General features: G+C 42.4%; 1 protein-coding gene across 1 annotated transcript in view; it reads left to right on the top strand.

The window, feature by feature from the left end:
• Window positions 1–16,121, top strand: part of GUF1 (GTP binding elongation factor GUF1) — an 839,924-nt gene extending 823,803 nt beyond the window's left edge. Inside the window, exon 17 of the mRNA XM_044061397.1 lies at window positions 15,858–16,121. Within this exon, the coding sequence (XP_043917332.1) occupies window positions 15,858–15,995 (138 nt within the window). The 3' untranslated portion in view covers window positions 15,996–16,121. The remainder of the gene's footprint in view (window positions 1–15,857) is intronic.
• The last annotated feature ends 290 nt before the right edge of the window (window positions 16,122–16,411 follow it).

Here is a 16,411-nt window from a genome sequence, read left to right as displayed (position 1 = left end):
ACACAATTGTATTTATGATGCTATTCTTGAGCTTTTGGAAATAGGTTATACTGATGTACAACTATATGAGGTTTTAGGTTTCAGGTTACCTAAAATAGCAGTTTTGTAAAAGAATAACCCCCTTTTAGGCCTATATTATCAGCTGCTGGGTCAATAACCGAAACTGCATCTATTTATACAGATGCTTCGATTAATCCACTAGTACAGAAGTTAAGCTCGCATATTAAAGATTCAGGAGATTTTTTATGTAAGTTAAGACAATTCACTGTTGAAGATGGACAATATTTTTTACTGTAGATATTCAATCATTATTTACTTCTATACGTATGGAAGAAGGATTAGATTGTTTTAGGTTAGTTTTAACACATTATACAGACTGGAAAGGTTGTAAAATTAGTACAGTTTGTTTACTTATGGATGTTATTTTGAATAATATTTTTTTCATTTTTATCAATTATCAACTGCTGTACCCCCCTCATTTGCTAACCTTGTTTTAGAATGGTGGTACTGTGAAATACTTACTCCCTCAACTTAAATATTATCAGTATGTTAAACATTATATCTGAAGTAGGAACTTCATTTGTCAGCAACCTGTGGGATACGGATCCGATCTCGGATCTGAGCCGGCAACTTCTATCATAGCATAGATCCGAGCTCCTAGCTCCTCCCTCTTACCCATAATCCCCTGCCTGCCCTAACTGACCTCAGATCTAGTTTGCCACTCTTCAAGCAACAGCTAGGTTCAGAGCTCTTGGCGTTTTGTGAGAAAAAAAGTTTTGTATTTTTTCTTTCTGAGTGACTGGTTGTGTGTGTGGTAGGTTTACCCTTACTCCTTTTTATATCTTACATACTTTTGATTTATTTTAAGAATATTTCTCCCTCCCCCGCTGGTCGTAGCATGTGTGTGTGACTGAGTGTTAGGGGCCTAGTGAGTGTGCTTTCCTACAGTATGTCGGAGGCCCCTAAGGCAATTTTTTCGAAATGCACCAAGTGTGGTCACAGGCTTTCACCGGCTGATGGCCACACTCGGTGCGTTAGGTGCCTTGGGGTTGAACACCTCTCTTCAGGTTGCGTGATTTGCGCAGCGTTCAACCCCAGGGCACTTAAGGATCGAAGGTCGAAGCTAGTTCTGGTGGGCCTTCTACCCCCAGACTCTGCTTTGGTGCCCGCTACCCCCCCGGTAGCAATCACCCCTACCTCCCTTCCTCCGACTGGGACTCAACCTCCCGCTTCGGCTCCGGAGGATAGGGAGGCCAGGAAAGAAGCGGGAGAAGCACCTGCGGGCCGAGGACTCTTCATCGGCCCCGCCCGCCAAGAGGGCTTCCCCGTCCAAGTCTTCTCGATCTCCTCCTCGGATCCGATCCCCTTGTTTCTCCCCGGGACCCGAGGAGGAGGTGATCCGGTCCCCATCGAGGCGACACTCCAGGTCTGCCTCGGTGGCCTCGTCGAGGTCCACTTTTAGCATGTCTGATGCGGATATGGACCGGATGATGAGGAGATTCATCCAGGCCCAGATGCAGACGGGAGTGCTCTTGCCTCCCTCCCCTCTGGGGGGGAACTCGACCCTTTTTTTCGCTCCTATAGCTCCTTCTCCGACCCGCATTCCGGGTCACGTTGGATCCGGGGGTAAGTCGGAGCCGACCGTGCTGGGCACATCGGCTCCGACTATTCCCTCGAGTTTGTCGGATCCGACCTCTCAGAGCCGTGGGCCGAGCTTCAGATCCAAGGGATTTGGTGTGCTTTCGGCTCCGTCCCGGTCGGAGCACACTGGTCCCTCGGATCCGACGTTCTCGGCGCCGGGTCCGATCCCCGCTTCGGATCCGAGTGGGAGTCGGATCTCAGATCCGTCTGAGAGCGGCTCCTGGAGAGGGCACTGTCGAGTGCTTCCAGGCCTCCGGTCCTGGCTTCGGCTCCCTCCCGCACTCCTTCTCATCTGGTCCTGGCTCCCTTCACCCGGCCCTCTGGGCAGCCTGCCTCAGCGCCTTTAGGAGTTCCAGTGGAACAGGATACAGCCCGTGAGGACTCCTCGGACAGCCCCCCCCGAGGAGATTCCCCACAAGGCAAAGTGCAAAAGGAGGCACATGGACTCCCCTGAGAGTCTCACAGAAGATACGGACTTGGATGAAGGGGAAGGCTCCCCTAGATCACCCCCGGAGGATGTCTCCTTTGGAGACATCATGGAAATGCTCAAAATCAGAGGTGGGTCGTCTGCCCCCAAGGCTTCCTCTGACGAGTCCGTATTCCTTGAGGCGTTTGAGGCAGGACCATCTACCTCTTGGGTGTCCCCTCCACCCGACCCCCTGGTGGATCTCATATCCTCTAGGGCTTGGAAGGAACCGGACACCATAGAGCCTATCCCCAAGCGCCCAGACAAAATATTGAGCCCCCCTGCTGAGAGATCACATTAGAGCAGAGGTCCCCCTGTGGATGCCATGTTGGTGGCTGCAGCCACCAAGAAAGAGTTGGCTCAGGAGAGCCCCACGGTTCATACTCCGAGCAAGGAGTCTCGTGCAATGGACCGTCTTGGGAAGCGGGCCTTCAGTTCAGCGACCTTCTCTATGAGGGCCTTGAACTGCATGGCACACATTATTAGGATGCAGCGGGATATAATTAAGGAATACGCTGCTCCCCCCCCGGGGTCCATGTCGGAGGGAGACAAGGATTTGTACTCTTCCTGAATGGCCACCCTCCGCTCTATCTCTAATACCTCTATGCGGCTATTGTCTCATGCTACAAAGGGAGCCGCTAGAGCAGGCGGAGTCGGGCTTGTCATGAGGATACAGGCCTGGCTCCGTCACTGTGACTTCTCGGAACCCTTTAAGGCGTCATTCGCGAATGCCCCTTTTGATGGTTCTGCACTGTTCGGCAAAACCATTCGCGACACTCTTGTCCAGAGCAAGAAAGACGGGAAGACCTTGTCTGCCGTCGGAGTCCGCTTCTCTGCGCCCCAGAGGTCCTTTTCCAAGAACCAAAAGGGTCAGAAGAAGATGTGGTTCCGAAAATCGCATCAATCTCAGTCTGCTCAGGACAACCAGTCCTCTTGTGGCAGAGGAGGACAGGGAGGACGCCGCCCCAGAGGCAGAGGGGGTCTGAGGAATTTTGGGTCCAGAGAACCTTTCTCTGAGAGGCCCACGCAGAACCCCTGAGGGGTTTCCCGACTGCTCCACTCTGGAGGCAGTCGGGAGGCGTTTTTCGAAGCACCTGGCAAAATGGGAGTCCATAACAACAGATCGCTAGGTGCTTCGTATTATATCCAGAGGTTACCTAATTCCCTTCATAGCCAACCCCAGAAACAGAAGCCTTCCCGACGTCCCACCCAGTCAAAAGAAGGTGGCCGCTGCAGAAATTCAGCAGCTTCTACAAAAAAGAGCCATCCAGCCCGTCCCCCCAGATCAAGTCGGATCAGGGTTTTACTCCAGGTTCTTTCTGGTGCCAAAAGACGGGGACTTGAGGTCCATCCTCGACCTCTCTCTCCTAAACCTGGCGGTACCCAAACAAAAGTTCGAATGGTCACGTTGCAAGCCGTCCTCCCTTATTGCGGAGGACGACTGGATGTGCTCTATAGACCTCAAGGATGCGTACTATCACGTTCTAGTGGACAGGCATTCCAGGAGGTTTCTCCGCTTCCGGCTGGGAGCCAGTCACTTTCAATTCAGGGTCCTACCCTTCGGTCTCACCTCAGCCCCCAGGGTGTTCACCAAGGTCCTAGCGGTAGTAGCGGCCCACCTGAGACTCCAGGGAATTCAGGTCTTTCCAAACCTGGACGACTGGCTCCTCACAGCCCCAACAAGGCATCTACTTTGTTCAGGCAGGGACTATTTTCTCGGTCTGGCTCCACTATTAGAATTAACCATCAACATGACCAAATCCTCTCTCATCCCTACACAGATGCTAGATTTTATAGGGGCAAGACTAGATTCCAGACAGATGCTTGCGTTCTTGACTCCAGATCGGCTTCGGAACCTGATGTTACACGTGCAGGCCATTCTTCAACTGCAAACTCCTTCGGCGGAATTGATTCTGAGGGCCCTAGGATCCATGGCGGCTGCAATCCCTCTGCTGCCGTTGGCCCGGTTGAACATGAGGGTTCTACAGTGGACCCTCCAGGTACAATGGTCCCTGTCTTGTAACCCTCTGTCTCACCCCATTTCCTTAAGCAAGGTTTGCAGAAAATCGCTCCTGTGGTGGCTCCAGTCTCCCAACCTCCACACAGGACGTGCCTTCTCACTACCTCCACCAGTCGACACAGTGACCATGGACGCTTCTCGCCTGGGGTGGGGTGGGGGGGCATTTTTCAGGCAGAACAGTAAAAGGCACTTGGAACGACGTAGAGACCTCTTTGCATATCAATGTCCTAGAGATGAGAGCGGTGCTTTTGACGTTGCAAGCACTACACAACTCTCTTTCGGTAGGGACAATTGCGGTACACACAGACAACATGTCGGTAGTCTGGTACATCAACAAACAGGGGGGAACCAGGTCTTACCCCCTTTGCCGCGAGGCCATGAGAGAGTGGGAATGGGCGATTTCCACCAACCGCTTTCTCATAGCAACACACATTCCGGGACGGTCCAACATTCTAGTGGACAGGCTCAGTCGTACTATCCTGACTCCTTACGAGTGGTCTCTCAACCACCGAGTCACAGAGCAAGTATTTGCCCGATGGGGGCGACCTTGTTGCGATCTTTTTGTCTCTCCTTCAAACACGAAATGCAACGATGATCCCCCTCCGGGGAAGTCCGCGAGAGACTCTCTAGTTCATGCTTGGCCTCCCGGTCTACTTTATGCTTACCCTCCTCTACCCCTGATGTTGAAATTGTTACAGAAAGCCAGGCAGCTGGGGAGCAGAATGATCCTCATTGCCCCATTCTGGCCTCGTCAGACGTGGTTCCCTTACCTATGGTCTCACCTAGTGTATCCACCATAGATTCTGGATCCCATTCTGGATCTCATCTCTCTTCTTCTCGGTCTTCCGACTCCGAACCTGGTCAACCTCAAGCTGACGGCTTGGTTGCTCCAGTTCCACTCCTCATAAGAACTCCCGGGATCTCATCACCAGTCAAAGCCATTCTTGTAGCAGCTCACAAGCCTTTCATCAGGAAGGTTTATCGGAGTAAGTGGAAACGCTTCACCATTTGGGCAGAACACCGTTGTTTAGACCCTTTTACAGCCCCGATATCATCGATTCTAGATTTTCTAACCTCTCTCTTTCACCAGGGGGCTAGTTCTTCCACAGTCAAGGTACAACTGGCAGCAATCTCATACTACCATGTGGGGCAAGAGTCTGGTCCTCTTATCACTTCCAAACTGTGTAAGACCTTCCTCAAGGGTACCTTCCTCCTTAGGCCTCCAGTTAAAGAGGTGGTACCTCCATGGGATTTATCCTTAGTCTTGCAGGCCTTGACTGGTCCCCATTGAACCGGCCATGGTTGATCTCAAATTTCTCTCTTGGAAGACAGCCTTTTTGGTGGCCATAACTTCAGCCAAAAGGGTATCGGAATTGCAAGCCCTTTGTGTCAAACCACCATATCTGTTTTTTCACCCGGATAGGGTTTACCTCAGAATCAACCCGTCCTTTCTACCTAAGGTATCTTCAGAAGCGAACATCAATCAATCCATCAATCTCCCAGTGTTTTTTCCCCAGCTTTCATAACAAAGGAGAGTACAAGCTACATTCCTTGGATGTACACAGACAATTACGTTTTTATATCCATAGAACTGCTGGTTATAGGCAATCCGATCAGTTGTTTATCTCCTTTGCCAAAAGTAATTTCGGAAAATCAGTTTCTAAGGTTTCTCTCTCTAGATGGATCTCGAGTTGTATTCTTTTAGCATATCAGAGTTCAGGGAGGCCTGCACCTCAAGGAGTCCATGCTCATTCTACTAGGGCCATTGCCACTTCTGCGGCCTTTCAAGCTAGGGTTCTACTGGATGACATTTGTTCCGCAGCCACTTTGGCTTCATCTCACACCTTTATCAGCCATTATAAAATAGATGTTTCCCGAGGTAGAGCGTCCTTTGGCTGTGCGGTTCTCCGGAATATCCTTCCATGAAGGCCACCCAAGACTTAGGTAGCTGGGGACTCTGTCCCACAGGTTGCTGACAAATGAAGTTCCTACTTCAGATTAAGAAGTTATGTACTCACCATAACGTTCCATCTGAGTAGGTATCTTCATTTGTCTGCAACCACCCCCCCCTCCTTCCCCCTGACCGATTTGATCGCTCTTGTGTTATTAGCATATGTTCCCATTGGGACACCTGTTATCTGTTGTGCTATGGGGCAAACTTGATCTGAGGTCAGTTAGGGCAGGCAGGGGATTATGGGTAAGGGGGAGGAGCTAGGAGCTCGGATCTATGCTATGATAGAAGTTGCCGGCTCGGATCCGAGATTGGATCCGTATCCCACAGGTTGCAGACAAATGAAGATACCTACTCAGATGGAACGTTATGGTGAGTACATAACTTCTTATTTAGATTTGTAAATGATTTTTTGTTATCAGTGGGTCTACTGGTTTGTTATGCTTTTTTATAAGAAATGAATTCTAGTACTACATTTTTAAAGTTTATTAAAAGTAGATGCGGTTCGGCAGTGCATTTTTGGGATATAAATGTTGGAATTACTATAGAAAAGCAGTCATTGTGTAGTATTTTATATAGAAAAAATACAGTAGCATATAATTTTTGTTATATGATAGTAATCGCCCATTTCATATTAAAAACAATATATTCCTAAGAATCAACTGATTAGGGCTTCTAGACTTACTACTGATAATAAGGTATTGAGTTTTATAATATTAAATGTAGATTTTTAGAAAAAGGTTATAAAGCTTCTGTCTTATTAGATTTTTACATCAAAGAAATTTTAGAAAAGAGAGAAAAAGAATATTCCCCTTTTTTGAGGGTGTCTCTTTAGTTAATAAAATTTTTTCATGTTCTCTGGTCATTGGGTTTTACATTTACACGGTTGGTTGCCATATTGTTTGTATTGTATTAAAATATTGGTAGCTCCGAGGAACAGGACCAAATGTGTCAGGCATGACCCAGTAGATGCCGTGATGGTTGCACCAGCTACTAAGAGTGAGCTTTCAGAAGAGAGAACCTCTGTCCATCCCCATAACATGGTGTCCAGAGCTTTGGACAGGTTTGAAAAATGCACTTATGCTTTAGTGACGTTTGCTGTTTACTCGCTGATGTATCTTGCTCATTTCCAAACATAACTCTTTTCTAGATGGATCTAAGGAACTATACAAATCCCTCTCAGGTAACTTGCCTGTTGACGAAGAAAAAAACTGTTGAATTGAAGCCATCTACCCTTCAGTCTATGTCCAATGTGTCCATGCGTCTTCTTTCCAACACAGCTGTTGAAATGGGAAGAGCAGCAGCCACTGATATCGCTATTCTCCTGAACACCTGGAATCATCTGTGCAATTTTGCAGAGGGCTTTAAGATGTCCTTTGTAAATGCTACATTTGATGGTTCAACTCCTTTTTGGACTGAAGGTCAAGGATACACTTACCAGAAGCAAACATGAGGGAAAAACTTTGTCAACCATAGGCATTTGTTTTTCCATTCCCCAATGGACCTTATCCTGGAATCAGAATGGTGAAAAGAAACTAGGGTTTTAAAAGTCCCAGAGATTTGCCCATGGCACTTCTACTGACAAACTGTACTGCCACGACTACCCCCCAAGGCGGAGGGGGGGGTAACTTCAATGGATGTCATCCCAGGACAGAGGCAGACCACAAAATCAGGGGTTTTGAGGTGCCTTTACTAAGAAATCCTTTCATTACTCCTAAACAGTTGTCACAATCTGGAGGCAGTCATGGGGGCGCTTAGTCCTACACCCTCACACTTGACTAGCCATCACTCAAGATTTGTGGGTGCAGAAGATAATTACCAGAGGCTGTATTATTCTCTATGCTCTACTCCAACAAACAAAAAAGAGAATCCCTGACATTCCACCCATTCAGTGTGAATTAACAGCAGTAGAAGTATCAAAGCTACTGGAAAATTGAGTCATCCAGGAGGTCCCAGCAGACCAGCAAAGATTCAGAGTCTGCTCATGATTCTTTTTGGTTTTGAAAAAGACAAGGTAATTCAGTCCCAATTTGGACCTCTGTCACCTCATTCAGTTTGTGAAATAGACCAAGTTCCAGATGGGCACAGTTCAGTCTATTCTACCTCTTCTGATGAAGGGTGATTGGATGTGCTTGATAGATCTTCAGGACACTTACTACGACATCAAGACAGTGAGGCAGTCCAAGAGATTTCTCCACTTCCAGCTGGGGGCCAGTCACTTCCTGTTCAGAGCACTGCCTTTTGGTCTCACCACAGCCCCCAAGGTGTTCACCAAATGCATGGCAGAAGTGACGGCATATCTAAGGTTGCAAGTGTGATGGGTGTTCCCGTATATAGATGAGTGGGTCCTCATTGCTTCCACCGACGATTTATTTGTTTAGTGCAGAGACATCTTGCAACACTTAGCTCCATGTTTGGTGATTACTGTAAATTTAGGCAAAAGCCATATGACACTGCCATGGACAATAGAGTTCCTAAGGTCCTACCTGGACATAATTTCAAAAATTGCCGAACTTCAAAAAGCAAGAGTTTTGTCTCTCTACCAACAAGCTTTCAAGGTCCTTTCTTCTTCTTCAAACCCTCCAGCAAAGCTAATTATTCATCTACTGGGATCAGTGGCAGCTTCTGTCGCCCTTGTACCCCAGCTGAGATTTTACATGAAAGTACTACATTGGACCCTATCTATCCAGTGATCTGTGATACTTCAGCCCTTTCATTGTCCCAGCCGACTCATGGCACTATGCAGAAATCCCATTCTTTTGTGGTTGACCTCTCCTCTAGTTACATGGGGTTGACCTTTCACTTTTCCACCCCCTTGACAGCCACTGTGCACACAGACACCTCCCTTCTGGTTTGGGGGGCGGGGGTACATTTCAAAGGGAAAGTTATTCAAGACATATTGTTGATGGCAGAGGCCAAGCTGCTCATCAACATCTTGGGGATGAGGCAGTCCTCCTAAAGTTCCAATTCCAGGACTTCCTCCCCAAGAGTGCCATCTCCATTCAGATGGACAACCTGGCTGTGGTCTAGTGTATCAACAAGCAAGGGAGAACCCATTCATACCGGTTATGCCAGGAAATCTTGGGGTGTGGCAGTGGAAAATGTCTTCCCAATGCTCTCTCCTAGTAATGCATGTCCCGGGGAGTTCCATTGTTTTGGTGGACAGACTGAGCAGATCGATCCTTTTGCGTCAAGAGTTGGCCTTATCAGTCAGTGGCAGCTATGATTTTCAGTCACTGGGACCAGCTATTCTGTGATCTCTTCATGTCCCACTTGAACACCAAATGTAGCAGACACTTTGCCCTGATCTCTCCAGAGGGGCAGTGTCAGATGCTGTAGTCCACAATTAGCCCCCAGGTCTCCTGTACGCATTTCCATCTTTTCCCATGATAACTAAGTTTCTACAGAAAGCCGTAAAACGCAAGGCAACTATGATTTTCCTTGCCTCCTTCTGATCTCATCTGAAACTTCCTCCTTAGTGCTGGACCCTCTTTCAGATCTTCTGTCTCACCCATCTGGCCAGCCTCACTGAGACTTGAAAGCCTTGAAACTTGCTGCATGGTTCCTACAATTTCAATTGTGGCCAGGGATGACAGGCTTCGGTATCAGTTATTTACACTCTATCTTCATTATAGAACTAAAACACAAGAAAAATTTTACAAAAGCAAGTGGAAAAGGTTTGCTGACTGAGTTTCTTTCAGTGGTCTAGATCCTTTTTCAGTACCACTACCATTTATCTTGCACTTTCTATTTGGGTCGTTCCAAGAAGGTGCTAGTTGTTTGATTATTAAGGCTCTGCTAGCAGCTATATCCAACTTTCATGTGGAAAAAAACAAAACTCCATTGCTGCTTTGAAAATTTGTTAGGCCTTTTTAAAGGGAACCTTCCTATAAGACCACTTATCAGAGAATCGGTTCCAACTTGGGATATGGCTATCATGCTTCAGGCTATAACAAGATACTTTTTTGTACCAGCAGTTTCAGCAGACCTGAAATTTCTGTTGTAGAAAACTACTTTACTAATGGCTGTCAATTCAGTTGGGAGAATCTGAGTTACAAGCTTTATTATGCAAGTCAGATTTGAGGCTGATTCAGATCTGTAAATCACAATCATTCCAGACAGACTAGAAGGCATCGGATGCCTGATGCTTGCCCATATTGGTACTCTGTTTTTAAATAACCAAAGGCTGAGTTGAGCTTTTGATTGCCTTAATATTGCACTTTGAGAAAAGTTTTAATCTGGTTGCCCGATTGCCTTAGTCACATTTTGTAAATATGCCTTGTTAATTGACAAGGAAATAAATAAAAAAAAAAACAAAGTAAAGCTTGCTTATCACTTGTTGTTTTCTCTTCATGGAGATTTAAGTGAATAAACATATTTTTTTGACGGTTGTGATGCTTCTGCATATAACTGTTTCAACAAAAAATGTGTCTTTTGCTGTACAGATATCCTATGTATTTTTCTGATTTGTACCAGGATATATCTGCATATATTAACTGCATCTCCAAAAGAAGCCTGCATGTTGAAGAGGAATCCCTACCTCGCACACTGTCACTTCCCTGTAATCTAACATAAACAACCCATAAGGATCACTTTTCAAAAATAACTTTCATCTTTGTGTGAGACACTGATCATTTAGGTTTTCTTTTGCACCGTTTGTCCCTTCTGTCTCTCAATAATCAGCCAGCTTTCAGAGATTCATTCCCATTACTGGGACATGGGTCATCTGGGTATGGCCATCATTCATGCAGCCATCAAGGATATATTGAGGATTTTGTTTTACAGTTTTCTCCAGCCCTTATTGACATGCACCCACCAGAGCATATGGGAGGGCATGCAGAGGGTTGAGGCGAAGGCATCTTCTCACTTCCTCAAGAGGTGTTGCGTATAAGTAGCCTTTTTCCTCCCCACTTCCATCAAATCATGGCAGCAAGCTCCTTAGTTTCTTCCAGGATGGTAGTGCCACTCTCTTTGCCCCCTGGTGGACACAGACCTATCTCTCACTCCCCAGGAGAGGTGAGTGGGCCATGCCTGTTTACTCCTCTACACCCCTTGCTATCTCTAGGGCATTTAATCAAAGCTGACTCACATGAGTCTCAGTCAGGAATCTATCCTGTGTGCCATGGACCCAGACAGTTATTCAGATTTTAAAAAAGAGACACAGTTTCATCTGAATTTATTTTGCTTCACACTCATCCAAAATGGCTTGGAAGCACAAGCCTTTCCAAGCATATTTTTATGCATGATACAGTAGGAACTGGAGTGATTAAAATGATAAATAAGGGACTAGATTCCAAAAGAGTGTGTCTCAGTTCACATCTGCCCTGATTTTGAAAGACCTGCTCTCATAAGTGAGTTACTTCGGTGTAAGGCCTACCTATAAACAGGCTTACACTGGAGGCCATCCTATACTGAGAGCAGGTGTTTTGGAATCTTGCCCATGATAACATTACATTAGAAAGTATCCTTGTGTTAATTTGTTTGGCCAATTCAGTGTGTTTTTAAGCAATTCAGCTTGCCATAGTTAGATCAGAGAAAAGCTTGCTTGGAAATCCAAATGAAAGGCTGAAACCAAATAAAACTCCTTTATTCAAAGCGAGTTACATTAACGCCACAAATGTTTGAATACGTTTTCGACCTTAGCGTACCCAGGTCTTCATCAGAAAAGCTAAATGTCATTGATAAAGTGCCTTTTATACAAAATCAGTTAATTAAAAACACCAATTATCCAATGACCATAAGTATTCCATTAAAAAGTATATCAGCCTGTTAAAAACAAGTAAACTCTTCACTAATAATAAGACACGTAACATGTTCTGAATAAACAACAGTTTAAAACAGCCCTAATATATAACTATGCTAACAAATAAAAAAATTTTTGAACATTATGTAATATATAATATTTTCTTTGTTTTCCATTTCTGTTGTGATAATAAATGTTAAATAACATTGCCCTCTTGTGGTAATATTAAAAAATGTCACAGTTTTGCTGCCCTAAGCTTAAGGACCGAAGAAGTAGAAAGTGTGTCATTGAGACCTGGGGGTTTAGTGGAATCCAACACAATTTGCCAAAAAAGTTCTTTATACTCAAGTTTGGCCTCCCACATACCACCCCTAATCTCCTTGGGAACAATTTCCAAGACAAAAAATAAAAAGGACGCTTCAGGACAATTTAAAATGTGTCTGTATAATGCATTTTTGTTATATTGTTTCCTAATTTCATATAAATGCTCATATATATGGTTCTTCAACTTTCTTTCAGTTTTTCCAACGTAGAACGAGCTACATATTTTGCACACAGCAATATATACAACTCCTTGAGTATTACAGTTAGAAAAGGTGTTACTAACAATATTTCTATCCCTAGAAGGTATAGTAATATAGGGTTGATTAACTACATAAGCACATTGTGAACATGCTCCACATTTAAATGTCCCATGCCTTCTTAAAGAACCTTTAGATTTATTAGGCCCATTAAACTCAAACATTTGTTTAAAATTTTGATCTCTCCTATATATAAATTTCAAAGTTTTATTTTTGAGTATCTCTAAATCTGAAAATTCAACAAATTTATTCCATTCTTTAGTAATAACTTCCCTAATAACACCTGTGTCCCCTGAATAATCTAAAATAAAAGCTTCACAAAAATTGTCAGCTTCGCTGTTTAATAAACCTGGGGGGCCTGTGTTTAATAAACCACTTCCTAAAATAGGGGAAAATCTATCATGTCTCCCCTGAACCACTACCTCCAACATCTGTTGTAGTAAATATTCAGGATATCCCCTTTATCTAAACATTTCTAAAACTTTTTCACTTTCAAAAATCAACATCATTGGAAGTCATCCTACTAATGTGGACCAATTGGCCTTTAACGAGGTTCTTTTTTTGAAAAAAAGGATGGGCACTTTTAAAGTGAAGATATGAATTAGAGAATGTTTCTTTACGAAAAATATTAGATGAAAAACCTTGGTTGGTTTTCGTAAGAGTAATATCTAAGTAAGTAAGCACATCCACATTGTAATTGTATGTAAAGTCTAAAAATGTAGTGGTGCTTTTAATGTATTGCACAAATTCTATAAAGGTATCATAAGAACCTGTCCAAAAAATGACAATATCGTCCAGGAATCTTTTATATAGACACCAATGTGTTGCAAAGGGGCTTTCCAGAACATATAGTTCTTCCCATCTAGACAGAATAATATTTGCATAGGTGGGAGCACATTTGGCCCCCATAGCCACTCCTCTGGTTTGCTTAAAAAATTCCCCTTGAAAGAACATGAAATTGTTTTTAAGAATGATATCCATAAAAAGTAAACAATTATTAAAGTCATTATTGGAAAAAAGTTTACTATCTCTCATGCTCTATTGTAAACCTGTGTCATGGGGTATAGACCCAAATAAATCCACCACGTCCAGTGTAACAAACACCAGATCTGGGGAGAATATTATTTGTCTAACACACACCCTAGAGTTCCATCAGCTTTTGGTATACCTAAGGTCCACAAAGATCAGGTTGATCCACCATTACAGATGATTGTTTCTTCGGATGGTTCAGCTACTACACCATTAGCAAAATTTGTGGACGAGAAGTTGAAAAAACTCTCACAACAGGGTGTTACTTCATTAAAGGACTCATGGGATTTTTTAAGATGTGTTGAATCCTATTTATTCTCCCCAGATCTGGTGTTTGTTACACTGGACTTGGTGGATTTATTTGGGTCTATACCCCATGACATAGGTTTACAATGGTTAGAAGAGAGCATGAGAGATAGTAAACTTTTTTCCAATAATGACTTTAATAATTGTTTACTTTTTATGGATATCGTTCTTAAAAACAATTTCATGTTCTTTCAAGGGGAATGTTTTAAGCAAACCAGAGGAGTGGCTATGGGGGGCCAAACGTGCTCCCACCTATGCAAATATTATTTTGTCTAGATGGGAAGAACTATATGTTCTGGAAAGCCCCTTTGCAACACATTGGTGTCTATATAAAAGATTCCTGGACGATATTGTCATTTTTTGGACAGGTTCTTATGATACCTTTATAGAATTTGTGCAATACATTAAAAGCACCACTACATTTTTAGACTTTACATACAATTACAATGTGGATGTGCTTACTTAGATATTACTCTTACGAAAGCTAGCCAAGGTTTTTCATCTAATATTTTTCGTAAAGAAACATTCTCTAATTCATATCTTCACTTTAAAAGTGCCCATCCTTTTTTTCAAAAAAAGAACCTAGTTAAAGGCCAATTGGTCCGGATTAGTAGGATGACTTCCAATGATGTTGATTTTTTTAAGGAAAGTGAAAAAGTTTTAGAAATGTTTAGAGAAAGGGGATATCCTGAATATTTACTACAACAGATGTTGGAGGTAGTGGTTCAGGGGAGACATGATAGATTTTCCCCTATTTTAGGAAGTGGTTTATTAAACACAGGCCCCCTAGGTTTATTAAACAGCGAAGCTGATAATTTTTGTGAAGCTTTTATTTTAGATTATTCAGGGGACACAGGTGTTATTAGGGAAGTTATTACTAAAGAATGGAATAAATTTGTTGAATTTCCAGATTTAGAGATACTCAAAAATAAAAATTTGAAATTTATATATAGGAGAGATCAAAATTTTAAACAAATGTTTGAGTTTAATGGACCTAATAAATCTAAAGATTCTTTAAGAAGGCATGGGGCATTTAAATGTGGAGCATGTTCACAATGTGCTTATGTAGTTAATCAACCCTATATTACTATACCTTCTAGGGATAAAAATACTGTTAGTAACACCTTTTCTAACTAATACTCAAGGAGTTGTATATATTGCTGTGTGCAAAATATGTAGCTCGTTCTACGTTGGAAAAACTGAAAGAAAGTTGAAGAACCGTATATATGAGCATTTATATGAAATTAGGAAACAATATAACAAAAATGCATTATACAGACACATTTTAAATTGTCCTGAAGCATCCTTTTTATTTTTTGTCTTGGAAATTGTTCCCAAGGAGATTAGGGGTGGTATGTGGGAGGCCAAACTTGAGTATAAAGAACTTTTTTGGCAAATTGTGTTGGATTCCACTAAACCCCCAGGTCTCAATGACACACTTTCTATTTCTTCGGTCCTTAAGCTTAGGGCAGCAAAACTGTGATATTTTTTAATATTACCACAAGAGGGCAATGTTATTTAACATTTATTATTACAACAGAAATGGAAAACAAAGAATATATTATATAGTTTTCAAAATTTTTTTTATTTTTTAGCATAGTTATATATTAGGGCTGTTTTAAACTGTTGTGTATTCAGAACATGTTACGTGTCTTATTATTAGTGAAGAGTTTACTTGTTTTTAACAGGCTGATATACTTTTTAATGGAATACTTATGGTCATTGGATAATTGGTGTTTTTAATTAACTGATTTTTGTATAAAAGGCACTTTATCAATGACATTTAGCTTTTCTGATGAAGACCTGGGTACGCTAAGGTCAAAAACGTATTCAAACATTTGTGGCGTTAATGTAACTCGCTTTGAATAAAGGAGTTTTATTTGGTTTCAGCCTTTCATTTGGATTTCCAAGCAAGCTTTTCTTCTTGGTTTTGGTATTTTTTAGCTCGCTTTACCATCGCTATTTGGTTTTTAGATCAGAGATAAGATATTTTTCTAATGAATTATCAAGGATTTGGCAGCTCGTGAAATTATTGATTGATTTGATATGATTTATTTATTTAATTTATTTATTTGTTTATTTTGAAATGTTACAAAATAACATTAATTATTATTTTTTAGTATGGTGGAGATATAACTCGGAAAATGAAACTTTTAAAGAGGCAAGCTGAAGGGAAAAAAAAAATGAGAAAGATCGGTAACGTGGAAGTACCAAAAGATGTGTTTATTAATGTTTTAAAAAGACAAAAAGATAGGTGAAAGACAACATTCAAAGAAAACTTGATTTTAAAATACTTTAAATTATGTAAACTTTTGTATATTGTTTCAAGAGCTGTGCTGTGATGTAAAAGATTTTTATACATTAAAACATATTTCAAAAAAAGATCTTTAATCATTTTTTAATATATCTGTGTCATACTGTTCTTTACTTCTGATTTTAAAAACATATAGACTTGATGCTTGTCTAATACCATAAAAGTGTACATTTGTTTGGTTCTCTCTTCCTTTTTGTGCATCATGGTAACAAGGGTGTAGAGAACAGGAGATACATGGGATGTATACAGATTATTTGTGAATTGTTTTACCTCCTCTCTAGAATGCAACTACTTCAGCTGAGTGAACCGGCACAAGTCCTGGAAATGCAGATGGAACAGATACATTTCAGAGGGGTATGA

Source organism: Protopterus annectens, chromosome 2.part0 (assembly GCF_019279795.1).
Source record: "Protopterus annectens isolate FY-2018-M chromosome 2.part0, PAN1.0, whole genome shotgun sequence".
NCBI lineage: Eukaryota > Metazoa > Chordata > Ceratodontiformes > Protopteridae > Protopterus > Protopterus annectens.
Note: the sequence above shows the minus strand (reverse complement) of the source record. Positions and strands in the feature narration are given on the sequence as shown.